This window comes from Emys orbicularis, chromosome 1 (assembly GCF_028017835.1).
Source record: "Emys orbicularis isolate rEmyOrb1 chromosome 1, rEmyOrb1.hap1, whole genome shotgun sequence".
Taxonomy (NCBI): domain Eukaryota; kingdom Metazoa; phylum Chordata; order Testudines; family Emydidae; genus Emys; species Emys orbicularis.
This window is the reverse complement of record NC_088683.1, coordinates 199,691,729-199,707,996: the sequence shown is the minus strand read 5'-3', so window position 1 is coordinate 199,707,996 and position 16,268 is coordinate 199,691,729. Positions and strand designations below refer to the sequence as shown.

At 39.0% G+C, this 16,268-nt stretch overlaps 1 protein-coding gene across 1 annotated transcript in view; it reads left to right on the top strand.

Annotated features, from left to right (window-relative positions):
- Nucleotides 1-16,268, top strand: part of GRIK1 (glutamate ionotropic receptor kainate type subunit 1) — a 228,129-nt gene that overhangs the window by 179,030 nt on the left and 32,831 nt on the right. The window contains exons 9-12 of the mRNA XM_065423354.1: nt 1,517-1,630; nt 3,034-3,237; nt 4,089-4,312; nt 12,071-12,189. Coding sequence (XP_065279426.1) covers nt 1,517-1,630; nt 3,034-3,237; nt 4,089-4,312; nt 12,071-12,189 — 661 coding nt within the window. The remainder of the gene's footprint in view (nt 1-1,516; nt 1,631-3,033; nt 3,238-4,088; nt 4,313-12,070; nt 12,190-16,268) is intronic.

The window sequence follows — 16,268 nt, the reverse complement described above, 5'->3', positions numbered from 1 at the left end:
GTGATGGCTTTTGTGGATGGCAGTTTAAGGCCCCTATCTTTCCCCATTCATTGTATAGGGAGCCTAGCCACCTAACTCAGGCTTTGTGGATCGCAACGTTGTTCCTGTGATTTTTCTAAGCACCTAAAAGTTGGGCGTTGTGACTCTCAGCATTGGAACGCTTATGTCCCTTTGTGGATCTGGGCATTCGTGTCTTGTAGGAGACATTCGACACCTAGCAGGATCAGGCCCATTCAGAACAGTGGCTCTCACATTCAGCCTGATTCTTCAATGTGCCAGTTGTCTTGTGAGGTGCTAAGTGACTTCAGCAGGCTTTAAGAGCACTCAACATATTGCAGAGCCGGGCACTTAGGCCCCTATTCAGCAAGGTACTTGAGCACGTCTAACTTTAGGCACATGTATAGCCCCATTGAAGTGAATGGAACTACTCATGTGTTTAGTTAGACATGTGCTTAAATACTTTGCTGAACTGGGGCCTTGTGCAAAGTTAGGCAAGTAGCATTTTTAATTACGCCTATTTGGAGGCACAATATTTTTTCAGGAGGAAAACTTGTGCCTGAAAACTTGTGTGGGGTTAGTTATTATTGCCCAATTTCCAAATCTATACAACTTTATTTTAAAAGACATTAATACCAGAAAGATTTGGAAATAAAATTTTGAGATGATTTAAATTTGAATATATGTAAAGTTGATATTTATCTGAATAAATTAACTTTACTTTTGTAATTTGCACCACTGTAAAGATACTGATCCAAATCCATTGACATCAGTGAAAGCCTCCCTCTTGCCTATATTGGGCTCTGGATCAGGCCCTAAACGCTGGAGTTACTACTTATTGTGGGGATTGGAAAGGAATCTAAACCTACATTCTCCTTTAGTCTTTTGCATTTACTGACAAATACTGATCGGAGGTGAAATGGCATCACCTTGATGGTTCTGTCTTATCAGTAGTCAAGAAGTGACTGGAATAATCATCTGTGCCTTCAGCAGGTTCAGAGCAAAAGTAAAAGGCCAGTGCATCCATCAATCTGTTTCAGCATATTTATCCAAGCTTTTAATCTGTTGTCTTGGAAAGGAAAGGTCTTGCCATATGTTTCAACTTTACCATTTACAAAAAGAACCAATTTCATGAAAATAGACATTTGACATTTTTAGGAGGAAACAACGTCAACACGTTCCACTTTTGTAGTAAATGGGCAAATGCACAGCTATATTGACATACCTTATACTCTTATGGTTAATTCATTTCAACCTGCTTTTGAAAGAGCAGTGTGTTCCTAATGATTTAAATACGACAATCAACCATTTGATGTTGTTCCCTTATTTAGAATTATAACCAGTTTGTTCCTGAAACATTTCATACGGCTGATGTTTTAGTCTATCACAGTGATGTATGGTATCAATGTTCTTTTTTTGGACTGTAAACTATAATGCACATTTATGGAAAATTATACATAATTTCACTGAATGCAATCCCTGAGGCTTAGCAGCCATTTATCTACTTTGTTCTGTGCAGATTGGGGTTTGGAACTCAAATAGTGGCCTTAATATGACTGACAGCAATAAAGACAGATCTACCAATATCACCGATTCACTGGCTAACCGAACACTCATAGTCACTACCATTTTGGTAAGTCCTGCTGCATAGTGTTAATATTAAGTATCAGAGGGGTAGCCCTGTTAGTCTGGATCTGTAAAAAGCAACAAAGAGTCCTGTGGCACCTTAAAGACTAACAGATGTATTGGAGCATAAGCTTTCGTGGGTGAATGCCCACATGCGTCTGACAAAGTGGGTATTCACCCACGAAAGCTTATGCTCCAATACAGCTGTTAGTCTTTAAGGTGCCACAGGACTCAGTGTTAATATTATTATCCATAGTGTAGAATAGATCATACATTGCTTACATTGTTTTACATATTTATATGAAGCCTTCCTTTTCAGCCTAAACTCCGCACTTCATCTTTTGTGGTTCCCTGTACCAATGTATGGTTTGACAAACCACCCCATGTTTCTAGCCCAGCATATTATTTGCATATAGACACAGAATCAAACTGCCCATTATCCATCTATACACTAAAGTAATCACATTTCCAAATTATGTTTAGCTTATCTCTGTACTTTGAAGAAACAATTTGTATTTCTTTCAACAAAGAAAATTTCACACACCCAAATACTAACTTTTATAGTCAGCGTGTACATGTTCTGATTTCTCACTACAAACAAGGTTGGACGAGAAGAGCAGCTTATGGTGCAGAGTGGAGAGACAGATACTGGTACATCCTCACCGGTGTCGAATGGAAGTTACAGTGGGGAGGATGTGTTGAATTGTGTATCCTCCAGCCACCCTGATCCCTGTCTTCCTGTCCAGTGCTGCTACTTCTTGGGCTGTACTGGCTGGTTCTGGGTTCCCTGGAGAAAGGAAAGTTGCAGATTCCTTGTGCCACAACTTCCTCTCTGCTGACTTTCCACTGCCAGGAGCCCTGCGCTTTAGGTTAAAACTACAGAAGCCTGCCTTGCCCAGAGCTGAAAAGGAAATACCATATACACAAAACCACTCTACCTATGCTATTTTTTTATTCTCTCCCATGAATATATTCCAGTCAATGGCTATATTATTTCATACTATTTAAGGTTTGTTTTATTTAGAAAGTCAATTTTTAGGTTTACTTTATGATTCTTGGTCTAGTATTTATTGTACTACTGCAGTATCCTTACCCATCCCTTAACATGGCACATTATATAGTATAGATCTTGGGCCTGATTTTGGAGGTGCTGAACACCAACAACTCTAATTAAAGCCAATGGGAGTAACAGTCCCTCAGATCCCATGAAACTCAGACCCAGGACATTTATAGCTGATTGATTTGGGCAATTTACTAACATATCTAAGATGACTTTTAATGGACAGGGTAAATTTGTTGCACCTGTACAACTGTAGTAAATCATCCAACTATTTGTGTAATGTATAAACTGAGATTATCTGAAATGTACCTCATTTCTATTGTTACATGTTTGGTGTGTTTATTCTATAGGAAGATCCCTATGTTATGTACAAAAAGTCTGATAAGCCCTTGTATGGAAATGACAGATTCGAAGGATATTGCCTGGATTTGTTGAAGGAACTGTCAAATATTTTAGGCTTCATCTATGAGGTCAAACTAGTTTCTGATGGTAAATATGGAGCCCAGAATGACAAAGGAGAGTGGAATGGGATGGTCAAAGAACTCATAGATCATGTAAGAATGAATTGTTCTGTCTTTATTCTCCTTTAACCTAAGATAGTTTATAAGAAGCCAAGTCAAATGAAGTGTTTACATTAACAGGAGGACTAGCCATTTTCACAGCGCAGAAAAGCCCTTGAGCAAAGACAAGTACTTAGGGTCTGCATTTTGGGGGAAAATCCTTCCCCCCAGTGCTGGGGTATTCTAGGAGGGAAGAAATACATTCCCCCACACTGTAGACCTGATCCATGGCTACTATGACAGCCCTGAGACTACAGTAGTTCACCCAGCACCTAGGCCCTTACTCTGCAGCAATGATAGTTAAATCTCCATAGCAGTAGACCCAATCTCCCCTGCACAACAGCAGGCAGGGAGCCGCTGCACTTCACTGCTCTGCAGTTCATGAGTGGTGCTGAGCCCCCCTGCAGGCTCTGCAAATCATGCTCTACCCTATCCATTGGAAAGGTGCCCATATTGTTGCATCAAAGGATCTCGGTGTCTGCAAAGACAAGGAAAAGCTTTGATTTGTTTGGGTGCTCACTTCCCATGAATAATATGTCAGACATGTCCATTCTGCTTCTGGTAACGTCCTAATAATGCACTGTTTTGCCACAGTTTCTTGGTGTAAACTGTTTCAGTCATACTCAAATTACTATAGCTCTTCTGAAGTAGTTTTTCTGCCCACAATGACCTTTAATAAGGAAACCAAGAATTTTTATTTTACACTCAATTACAGTTCAGCTTCTAGGCAAAACTAGACATGTTTGTTTTAGCTTGTTTAATACCCATGGGAAAAGGTGGAAGGAATAAAAATATGCTTGTTGAATGCAGAGAAAATGAGAATATTTTCCAATTTGTGTTCCCAGAAAGCCGATCTGGCGGTTGCTCCTCTCACTATCACCTACGTAAGGGAGAAAGTAATCGACTTTTCAAAACCCTTCATGACGCTGGGGATCAGTATTTTGTACCGGAAACCCAATGGCACAAATCCTGGTGTTTTCTCCTTTCTCAACCCTCTTTCTCCTGATATTTGGATGTATGTCCTCCTAGCCTGCCTTGGAGTCAGTTGTGTACTCTTTGTAATTGCAAGGTAAGTTAAAAGACTGTGTGAGAGACAACCTCTTTTCTTTCCTCTTATCATATATGTGTTGCACTGGTCACACAACATATACTCACTCCACCAATGACAATTTAATGATATTCTAGGAATTTGATACAGTACCAAAAACATTGCATTCCAGAGGGGTTGTCTTGCATTATTTTTTATATGAACATAAATATTCATAGTGTAACGGGATTCTTCTTTACTTAAGAGTTTAAGGGAGAAAAAATAAAATTGATAAAATGTGTCATCAGTTACTTAATAGAAATGAAAATATTATATACAACTGCTTTTCAGCATAGTTACTCCTTTATAAACACTGCACTTTTCAGCTAACAGTGCATACAGTTAAAAGCCAAGAGAAAATCTGAAAATCTTTGTTGCTGAAGGGTGGAAGTCAGCTCAGATCAATTCACTCTGAAAATTCAGGATAGCATAACAGAGAACCCAAGGGCTGGGCTCTGCAAGATGCTCCCATACCTCTCTCTAAAGTGAATTGTCACAGGAGGTACAAAGCACTGTGTACTCTCAAATCCCAAGTGAGAACCGTATTCAGGAAGGCACTTATGATCCAGGGGGGCATGTGTTTAACTTCAATAGGACTTAAACTGGGCTTAAAATTAAGCATATGCTTAAATGCTGTCCTGAATCAGGCCTCTGCTAACAATGAACTCCTAACCCATGGAAGAGCAAACTCCTAATAGAATACAACAAGTTTAGAAACTGGGGGTGGAGGGGGGAATTGATTAATGAAAAGTTCAACAAATTGTGTTTAAAAACTGAAAAGGAAAAATATGAAAATATGATTGACAAAGTTCAGCAATACTCCTTTCTTAGCAATTCTGGAGTCTGATGTTCCAATGCCTTTCTTACATGAAAAAAGAACAGGAGTACTTGTGGCACCTTAGAGACTAACAAATTTATTAGAGCATAAGCTTTCGTGGGCTACAGCCCACTTCTTCGGATGCATATAGAGTGGAACATATATTGAGGAGATATATGTATACACACATACAGAGAGCATGAACAGGTGGGAGTTGTCTTACCAACTCTGAGAGGCCAATTAAGTAAGAGAAAAAAACTTTTGAAGTGATAATCAAGATAGCTCAGTACAGACAGTTTGATAAGAAGTGTGAGAATACTTACAAGGGGAGATAGATTCAATGTTTGTAATGGCTCAGCCATTCCCAGTCCTTATTCAATCCTGAGTTGATTGTGTCTAGTTTGCATATCAATTCCAGCTCAGCAGTCTCTCGTTGGAGTCTGTTTTTGAAGTTTGTCTGTTGTAAGATAGCCACCCGCAGGTCTGTCATTGAATGGCCAGACAGGTTAAAGTGTTCTCCCACTGGTTTTTGAGTATTATGATTCCTGATGTCAGTTTTGTGTCCATTAATTCTTTTGCGTAGAGACTGTCCGGTTTGGCCAATGTACATGGCAGAGGGGCATTGCTGGCACATGATGGCATATATCACATTGGTAGATGTGCAGGTGAACGAGCCCCTGATGGTATGGCTGATGTGATTAGGTCCTATGATGATGTCACTTGAATAGATATGTGGACAGAGTTGGCATCGGGCTTTGTTACAAGGATAGGTTCCTGGGTCAGTGTTTTTGTTCAGTGATGTGTGGTTGCTGGTGAGTATTTGCTTTAGGTTGGGGGGTTGTCTGTAAGCGAGGACAGGTCTGTCTCCCAAGATCTGTGAGAGTAAAGGATCATCTTTCAGGATAGGTTGTAGATCTCTGATGATGCCCTGGAGAGGTTTTAGTTGGGGGCTGAAGGTGACAGCTAGTGGTGTTCTGTTATTTTCTTTGTTGGGCCTGTCTTGTAGGAGGTGACTTCTGGGTACTCGTCTGGCTCTGTCAATCTGTTTTTTCACTTCAGCAGGTGGGTAGTGTAGTTTTAAGAATGCTTGATAGAGATCTTGTAGGTGCTTGTCTCTATCTGAGGGATTGGAGCAAATGCGGTTATATCTTAGAGCTTGGCTGTAGACAATGGATCGTGTGGTGTGTCCTGGATGGAAGCTGGAAGCATGTAGGTAAGTGTAGTGGTCAGTAGGTTTCCGGTATAGGGTGGTATTTATGTGACCATCGCTTATTAGCACAGTAGTGTCCAGGAAATGGACCGCTTGTGTGGATTGATCTAGGCTGAGGTTGATGGTGGGATGGAAATTATTGAAATCATGGTGGAATTCCTCAAGGGCTTCTTTTCCATGGGTCCAAATGATGAAGATGTCATCAATGTAGCGCAAGTAGAGTAGGGGCGTTAGGGGACGAGAGCTAAGGAAGCGTTGTTCTAAGTCAGCCATAAAAATGTTGGCATACTGTGGGGCCATGCGGGTACCCATAGCAGTCAGCGGCACATCTACCAATGTGATATATGCCATCATGTGCCAGCAATGCCCCTCTGCCATGTACATTGGCCAAACCGGACAGTCTCTACGCAAAAGAATTAATGGACACAAAACTGACATCAGGAATCATAATACTCAAAAACCAGTGGGAGAACACTTTAACCTGTCTGGCCATTCAATGACAGACCTGCGGGTGGCTATCTTACAACAGACAAACTTCAAAAACAGACTCCAATGAGAGACTGCTGAGCTGGAATTGATATGCAAACTAGATACAATCAACTCAGGATTGAAAAAGGACTGGGAATGGCTGAGCCATTACAAACATTGAATCTATCTCCCCTTGTAAGTATTCTCACACTTCTTATCAAACTGTCTGTACTGAGCTATCTTGATTATCACTTCAAAAGTTTTTTTCTCTTACTTAATTGGCCTCTCAGAGTTGGTAAGACAACTCCCACCTGTTCATGCTCTCTGTATGTGTGTATATATATATCTCCTCAATATATGTTCCATTCTATATGCATCCGAAGAAGTGGGCTGTAGCCCACGAAAGCTTATGCTCTAATAAATTTGTTAGTCTCTAAGGTGCCACAAGTACTCCTGTTCTTTTTGCGGATACAGACTAACACGGCTGCTACTCTGAAACCTTTCTTACATGAATAGTTCATATATAAGTAGTCACACCTTATTCAATGCCTCTACTAGTATGAATAAGGGTTAGTCATTTGAATAAAGGTTTGTGGGATCAGACATCTACATTGCATATGAAACTTTCCAAGATATCCCTTCCTAAGGAATTTCAATATTTTATATATAAAATATTAATTCAACATCCCTTGGATGCCATATTTGAAACATATTAATTTTTTTTTCTGATGGCATTTGATATCCATACTAAGACTCTCTGTAAAAAGTCATTTATTTTTACTTCTTCCACTATTTGGAATTATAATTTTCATCACTATTTATTGAACATTTTCCAACCCTTCCTCCTCCTTCCTAGGAATATACATAAAAATATTTGTCTGGGTTATTGGTTTTTCCATTACCAACAATTATATTTTTTCTTCTGACACCTTGTAAAGCTTTCCCCCCAATTCTATCATGTATTGCTTTGAATATAAAACAATGACATAATTCACACTAATGAAGGAAAAAGAGCATCAGAGTAGATACTCCAAGAAAACAAGTTTCAAATAATGTAACTCTTCATGGTCTAACATTTTTATAATACAGGTAGCTATAAGATAATATATAAAGCTGTAATGCTGTATTGTTGAAATTCTAAATATTCCTCATATCAGAGTAAAGATACAATGTAAACATGTAATACAAAACTCTTGTAAATGCTCAAACTAATTTGACTCAATTAAAATTGTATCTTTTGATTCCAGAGACTACAGTGAAAGAGCAAATGTAATAAAACAGCATCATTATAATAGCCCCATGTTAGTCATTCTGATAATATGCATACACACTGTCTGATTTCCTATACAGCTCTGAGACGAGTTACATAGTTCTTGTCATGAGTTCCCCGCACCCCAAATTATGATTTCTTTTAATTGGCGAGCTCCCTTATTTACAAGAGCAGTCCCACAGAGGTCAGTTTGACGTGGTTGTGTATTTCTTTATGGCCCACAGAACAGCTTTCTTTTCAAGTGGATGCACTGGTAAACGCACTCTTTCATATACGTGAAACTTTGTCTGCTTGCTGGTTTCAGCACCAGTGCCCAAGGCAGACTACAGTGATGGGGGGCAATTTGTAGCTTTTATTGTTGTTTTGTTTTAAACTGCTTAGAGGATCATGGGACAACTCATTAGTGTAGGTCCTGGGTGACAGAAAGAGTTCATCCATCACTGACGGCTAATCTCATATCAGCCACAAGACTGTGTACAATTAGTCATGATTTCCCACAAGCTCTTGCAGTAGCTCACTGTACCATGAATAATAATTCTAACTGCACACAAATCATCGTCTCATTCATGGCTGATATTAAATCTGCCCATCAGTGACAGATTAACTTCGTTCTGTTGTTGTGCGCCAAGACTAAAAACATCCCACAGCCTTCTCCACCAAGGAACAGGGAGAAGGAAAACAAACAAACAAACAAGCCCCAGTTTGCCCTCAGCCCTGTAAATTCTCTAGGAAAACCATGTCAAACTCAGAAAACAGACAAAGCTTTAAGTATATGAAAGAATGCACCGGATACGGCAAGTAATCAAGAAAGCCACCCAATGGGCTATACCCAAATGCATGCTCAAATGAACACAAACAAAAAAGAGGAAAATATTACTGAATCATCATCCCTTGTGTTTCACTGTCTCAACTGCTAACCGTTGCTCCCTTTAGCTAAAACCAGTCCTTTGCCCCTGGAACAATGATAATTCCCATTTTCTAATTTTTAAAAAAATCCTTAGAAATATCAAGCTTTATTATTCTTGCTGATTACTTATTTAGGAAAACAGGAGACTAAGGGCCCAATTCAGCAAATGACTTAATAAAGTTCTATTCATGTCAATGGAACTTAAAAGCCTGCTTGAGTGCTTTGCTGAACTGGTATCTAGAAGCAGTGCTAAATTAGTTGGCAAATAGTTATGCTGAAGGTGTTTAGTATACACCTGACATTTAAACTTGCTTCACCAGGCTAGGACTCTGACTACACATCTAGGAAAAGCCAGAATAGTCCATTCACACCTCCAAATCCGTTTTTCATCTGCTAAAGATTTGCTTCTTTCACCAGGGATTGGACAGGTCAATTCTCAAGAACCTTTTGGTGAGATACTGGAGGCAGAGTTCAGGAAGACCCTTGCACACAAATCTCCACTATTCTAGCAGTGCTATAACAAATAAACGTCATTGTTTATTGTTGCACTCTCATTGAGAGAAATATTCAGGGATAATATTTATGGACATGTCTGTTGTACTTCTAAAGATTTTTTTTTCAGTGGCATGACTCATATCGTAGTTCTCCTGAGGTCGTATGTAGCATTACCATTGTTATTTAAATTTTGTATAAAGTGCCATAATAATTAAACAAATAGCTATGCCTTATCACTATTTGTAAAGTTACTGATTTTTACAGTTTCTTTCTTTTTCTTCACAACATTAGCTGTGACTACACTAATAATGTTCTGCTAAAATTTCTCTCTGTTGCCACCTTTGTTTCATCTCCACTGGTGATATCAGTGGTGGAAGTGCTAGCATAGGTGTCTATCAATGATATAGGCACAAAGTCATCAAACTTTGCTCAGAAAAACCCTACGTGAGGTAACGCTTAACTGCCAGCAACCTACAACATCTTGTCTACACTACTGCTCCCACTGATGGAAATGAATCAGGAGAAACAACAGTGGAAATATTAACAGAAATTTCCTAGGTTAGCCAAGTCCTGGAATAGAATCATTGACCTGCCCCTCCTCTGTTCATTGCATCAACATTTCATACAGTGCATTGCACAGAATAAGGTGCATAACAAGAAAATCTGATATTTAATTCTAATAGAGAATGAGTCACTGATATACTAGCACAAACTTTTTAAAAATAGCAGCTGTAGACTTTTGCTCTTTGAATAATCAAAAGGTCATATAATAAAATAAAGCCTTTCTAGTCCGGCAGAAGTAGTTCTGCCGACTGAATTTTATTACTATTTTCTAGCAGTTGCCATTTTGTTCCTTCTGTTATAGATACATTTTTGTCTAAGCTACAGAATATGTTTATTACTTAAAAAAATGTAAGAGCCCAGCCCTGCTCAATTTGCAGGGCAAGACTCCCAGCAAAAGATCATGCACAATTACTGTTTTACACTCCTTGTAACCAGGAGTGGCGCCAGGGTTTTTGGCGCCCTAGGTGGTGGTCTTTCCGTGCTCCCGGTCGTTGGCGGCAATTCTGCGGCGGGGGGGTCCTTCCGCGCTCCCGGTCTTCGGGGCACTTCGGCGGCGGGTCCCGGAGCGAGTGAAGGACCCCCCGCCGCCGAATTGCCGCCAAGGGCAGCAAAATGCCGCCCCCCCAAATCCTGGCGCCCTAGGCAACCGCCTAGGTCACCTGAATGGAAGCGCCGGCCCTGCTTGTAACATGTCAACATTGTAATTCAGTGTGTGTGAATGCCCAGCAGAAGGCCTTTGCACTTTGATGGCTTATGTGCAAGTTAGCTGGTACATAGGCCGTGGCTCACAGGGATGAATTTCACCCTTTGTGAACAAATCTAGTTAAGAACAATTTCATTGATTGTAGAAAGGTGGTTTTCACCCTATTAGCACAGTGAAAAACTTGCTGGAATGTAATGGCTTGGTTTTGTTTTTGTTTTTTTTAAATGGCGTATGTAGAATTTTTTTGTCTTTAATCTTTATATTGCCTCTTGCAATTATGTTTAACAACTATTGTACTAGTGATGATGATATTGTTTAGTTAATGGCATCTTAAGCTACCTACTGTTTCAATTAGTATGTTCATTACTATCAGCGTTCATTACTTCCGCTTAGCGTAGCACTCTGGTTGCAAGAGTGCATAAATTCAAAGCTTAATTATATTGCTGAAACAGTAATTAAAATGTATTAGCATGGCATTGTCAATTAAAGCTATATTCATAAACTTCAGCAGGAATGTACCTAATGTGCCCTGCAGAGCTGAAAAGCAGCAGGCACAGTACCATGGGGAGGAACAATCTTTAAAGTAACTTTGCCAACTATTTTGCAGACCATAATAGGGTATAGATTTTGCATTTTCAGCAAGGTGCACTGGGAATTAAGCACTATTCTTCCACTCATTAAGGGGAAACTGGCTGCCTAATTCTCTATACATGACACTGAAAATATACCCCTATGGTTTTTAAGCACTGAAATTACTCCCGCAAAGTAGCAACAACTTATTATTATTAAAGTGCTGTAACCTCACTATTGGAGAAAGTGCCACAAAAATTAATATCTTAACACCAACGGGTCTTGTAATATAGTTTTTTTGTCATGCCCAATGCCAGTTCTTTATATAGAGAGTACTCCAAAGGCACTGCTTTTAGAGTGCCATTTTTCTTTCATGCTTCGCCAGGGAGCAGCTACATGGAATCAGTGCATCCCCCTCTCTGCAGGTCATCAATCGCGTGGCTAGGGGAATGACTGGGAACTTTGAAAGAAACAGTAGTCTTATATTTGAGGATTACAGTCAAAGAGCATTAGGATTAATGAAGTAGGGCTTATGCTAAAACTGGAGCTCTGAAAGCCACTCCCTGCACTGCAGTGCTGCTCTGTAGCTTGCATACGGTAGCGGGACACCTATCTATGCTTTAGTTTTGGTTATTTTCTTCATTAATCTTTTCATTTTCTGCATTCTTTAGCAGGTTTGCTGGCTCAGTGTGTATTTTATCTGATGTTTACAGACTGTTTCTGTTAACTACCACAGGTTTACACCCTATGAGTGGTATAACCCCCACCCGTGCAACCCTGACTCAGATGTGGTGGAAAACAATTTTACTTTACTAAATAGTTTCTGGTTTGGAGTTGGAGCTCTCATGCAGCAAGGTACACCGGTCACACATCATTATTGCACACATCCCACAGTCTGCTCACGGGCTTCTGTGCTGGTAAACTCCACCATCTGTAGCTACCACATATATTGTAAAACCTGATCTCAGAAATTAAAAAAGCAGATTACACAGTGAAGTGGGGATAGGGAGGGAAGGGAAATGAAACTAACACTTGCTTAAATACAAAATATGGTAACCGCAGAAATGAGAAGGGAAAACATACAAGAAAGTATAAAGTCAGCTGTCCTATATGGGAGCTTCTGTGGACAAAACAGAAAATAATAGCCGGATGACTACAAAGGTATTTTTATTGATGATAAATCTAAAATTCCTACACTGAAAACAGGAAAAATCTCTATTCACGTAGGCTTCATCCCAATATAGACAGTAATAGCCATAGCAATTCTGGAACACATACAGTAACAGCCAGTCAAAAGGTATTTCTTCACAAAGATTGTTAAGTTTTGTTGGCAATTGTCAAACTTTTATTTAAAACCAAAACAAAACCTATTTTTATTGGCTTTTCTGCAGGTTTGAGTCCCATCCTCTTGTAAATGCATCCAACCTTAGAATTTAACCAAGTCAAGTGCCAGCTGCTGCTGAATTTTGGAAACTGCACAGAGATACTCGCATGTCAATGAAGGGCAGCGAAGTGCACTCGATATGGGAAGTCACGCAGATACATGTAGTAAACACTTATGCTTATGGCGTGTGTATACTGAGGCTTCCCATTAAAGGGCTATATTGTATCAATACGGGGCTCCATTCAACATCTCTGAAAACATTTTTTGGCCAAAAAAAAAAAAAAAAAGGCAACACATAGAGGAAGTCGCAGCAATATATTGGTATTAAATTCCCAAATATTTAAGAAAGGAAGGAATACCTACATTCATTCAGGTACAATTTATTCTTTTCATAGGCATGAATACCAATTTGGATTTTGTAAAATAATAATAATAATAATAATAATAAAGGAATTTTTCTTAGACAGGATAGTGAAGAAATTTCACACTGTAACTAGGATAATGCATGCACACAGTTTTATTGGTATATTCATAGGACACACATATCCTCACCAAAATTATTTTGAAGAAGATTGGAGATAAGGTGTTTTTGTTTTTTCCAATGTATCTGTAAAGTACAGACTAAGGTTTTACAGTATCAGGCAGGTGTGTGTATATAATTGTGACTGCCTTGTGTGTGAGAGTGCCCCCAAGATTTTGTGTTTTTAATGTCCTGCCTTTTTGGAGTTTACCATCATCCACTGCAAACTGTGGGATGCAGTGTCTACTAGTTACCACTACCTTGGGTACATGACAGTCAGCCCCAACCAGACTCTGCTTGTCTTTCAAGAAGCTTTACAAAAACATTTGTAAGGTGAAGCAAATGTTTCCATGTACAAACTTGTGGTACGTGTGACTGTAAGTGCACCATCAGTAACATGTAGAGTTTGAACAAGAGATGAATGGTTGCTAACCTCTGCATCTATTGTTATGCTCTTTCTTGTTAACAGAAGCCGCTTGTTGTGCTTGATTGGAAGCCACTTGTTTATTAAATTTTAAAATGTGATGATCAGACTTTCTCTTTTCTACAGAGCGTGAGCAAAGTCTGGATCAGGATTGGCTGTCATGTCTGCCATAAAAAAGCACTAGAGAGACTTCAGCAAGTATTGTCTCTGACCCTGAATCTTACTAGTAACATTTTACTTAGATGTTATTTCCCCATTCCCTTGAAGTTCTCAACCCAGATATTTCCTCTGGTCTTTGAAGGTATCCAGACATGGCATACTTCTAATTATAGTCAGCAGATAAATTTTTAAAAAATGTATGAGAAACTATTACTTTTAAAAACTCAAGTGACCTGCTAAGTCCCGAATTCAACAAAGTGCGTAAGCACATTCTTACCTTTAAAGGTAGAGCTTAAGTCTCACAAGATTACGTCAATGAAACTAAAGCATGTGCTTACGCCCTTTGCTGAAGTGGGTTCCAAGAGATGGTGAATACTGAAAAAATCATGGGCCTGATCCTGCAATATGCTGAACCCCACTCAACTCCTATTGACTTTTGTGAGAGTGGAGGGTGCTCAGCATCTTACAAGATCAATCCCCTTGCTTATAACACTCAGTGGCAGGTTAAAATGTACTGTCCTTAGTTTAATTAGATTAAAGATTTTCTGTTTCATTTATACAACTAATTTGCCACTGGAGTATTATAATTTTGCCAAAAAGCTACAGGAACCAAGAGTTTCTCCACCTCCATCTATTATCGTGTACCTCTAACTATAAGGCTGCACTACCAGCTTTTATGGCAAGCTGCTAAGGTCTCTGAAGTTTAGTTGGCTATTACTATCACTATACATTAAAACTAGGTATTGTACCAGTGTCTAACTACATCTTTTATATTCCTATAACTATCTAGGCTTTTAGAAAATGACATCTTCATGAAGATCTGAATCAGCATACATAGCAGCCTGCTCTTACGTTTGCTAGATCAACTACAGTTTAGAAATAAATACATCCTTAGGAGTAAAAAATCATGTTTCACTACATTAAAAAAAATCTAGTCTGATAAAGCACCAAGAAAAGCACAGTTAACAAACATAAATCTGGATGAATCTGCAGCTCTTGAAATGATACATTAAGATTCCCTAAATTAAATAGGAACCTCTACTTTTAGACTGTTGGCCTAGTTTAAAATCAGTACAACACAAAGGCTACACACGGCAGGAAGTCTGCTTTGCTGTTACCTCTCATAATTTGGTAGCTACATCAATGTACTCAGAGCCCTCGGCTATGCTTAGCTCTGACCTTTAAGAGAGATGTACATATATTTATAAAAAGCTAAATTAAATCTGTTTGCCTGTGGTTTGGAAGATTATTACCCTTTCAACTTTTGCTCAAATTGTATAGAGTTTTTATGTTAAAATCTTCCAAGGCCTTAAATACCTTCTGTGAAATGTCTGAAGTTCCTAATCATTAAGTAGCTCAGAAGACATAACACTTCAACAACAGGGACCTTTCTCTAACAATAAAGAATATTAATTAAATCAAATTCTGTACACACTCAGACCACAGTTCAGCCAGCACTTAAGCATTTGCTTAAGTCCATCCTTATGCAACAAAACACTTATGCACTGTGCTTAACTCTGAAGTTAAACTGAAGTCAGTTGACTATAAGCACACAATCAAGTGCGTGTCTGAATCTGGGCCTTAAACCCGAGGCAATCCACTGAAGTCAGCAAGGTTGCATACTGTGTCAGTCAGGGCAGTATTTGGCTCGTAATGTTTAGGAGTACTTTGCTTCACAGCTGGGATCAAATTAACCCTCCTGAGTCAATTATATGCCCTTAAAAAGTAAAATGAATCATACAAATTATCCATTTATTGTCCTAGTCTCACAATGTGAGATGTGCAGTCGGATATGCTAATACCATTTCAGTCATCATTCTGTCCTTTAAACTGGGATTAATTTATTATTCGTAACATTGCACCATCATGTAGAGCAGTGTTTTTCAACCTTTTTTTGGGCAAAGGCACACTTGTTTCATGAAAAAAATCACGAGGCACACCACCATTAGAAAATGTTAAAAAATTTAACTCTGTGCCTATATTGACTATATATAAAGTAATTCTCTTGAATAGGAATCAAATAAACACAAAGAAAGTATTTTATAATTACTTTATTATGAAATAGTAAGTAAACAGAAATATGAAAAATTATAAAATACTTTATTCAGTGCGCAACCTGGGCCTGTTTGGCTGAACACAAAGCTGATATTCTGAGCTATTTATAGTCCTTAACATCAGTGGTGGGATTCAAAAATTTTAGTAACCAGTTCCGACATTCAAGCATGGTTTAATATTTTTTTCCCACGGCACACCAGGCAACATCTCGCGGCACACTAGTGTGCCGCGGAACAGTGGTTGAAAAACACTGAGTAGAGATCCAGAAGGGACTGTATAGTTGCTTTAACTTTCTTACCTTTAAAACAAAAAGTATAGGCTTATAAGACGACATATTTTAGGTCTTGACCCCTGCAGCCCTTATGCATGTGAGTAAGTCCCACTGACTTTAC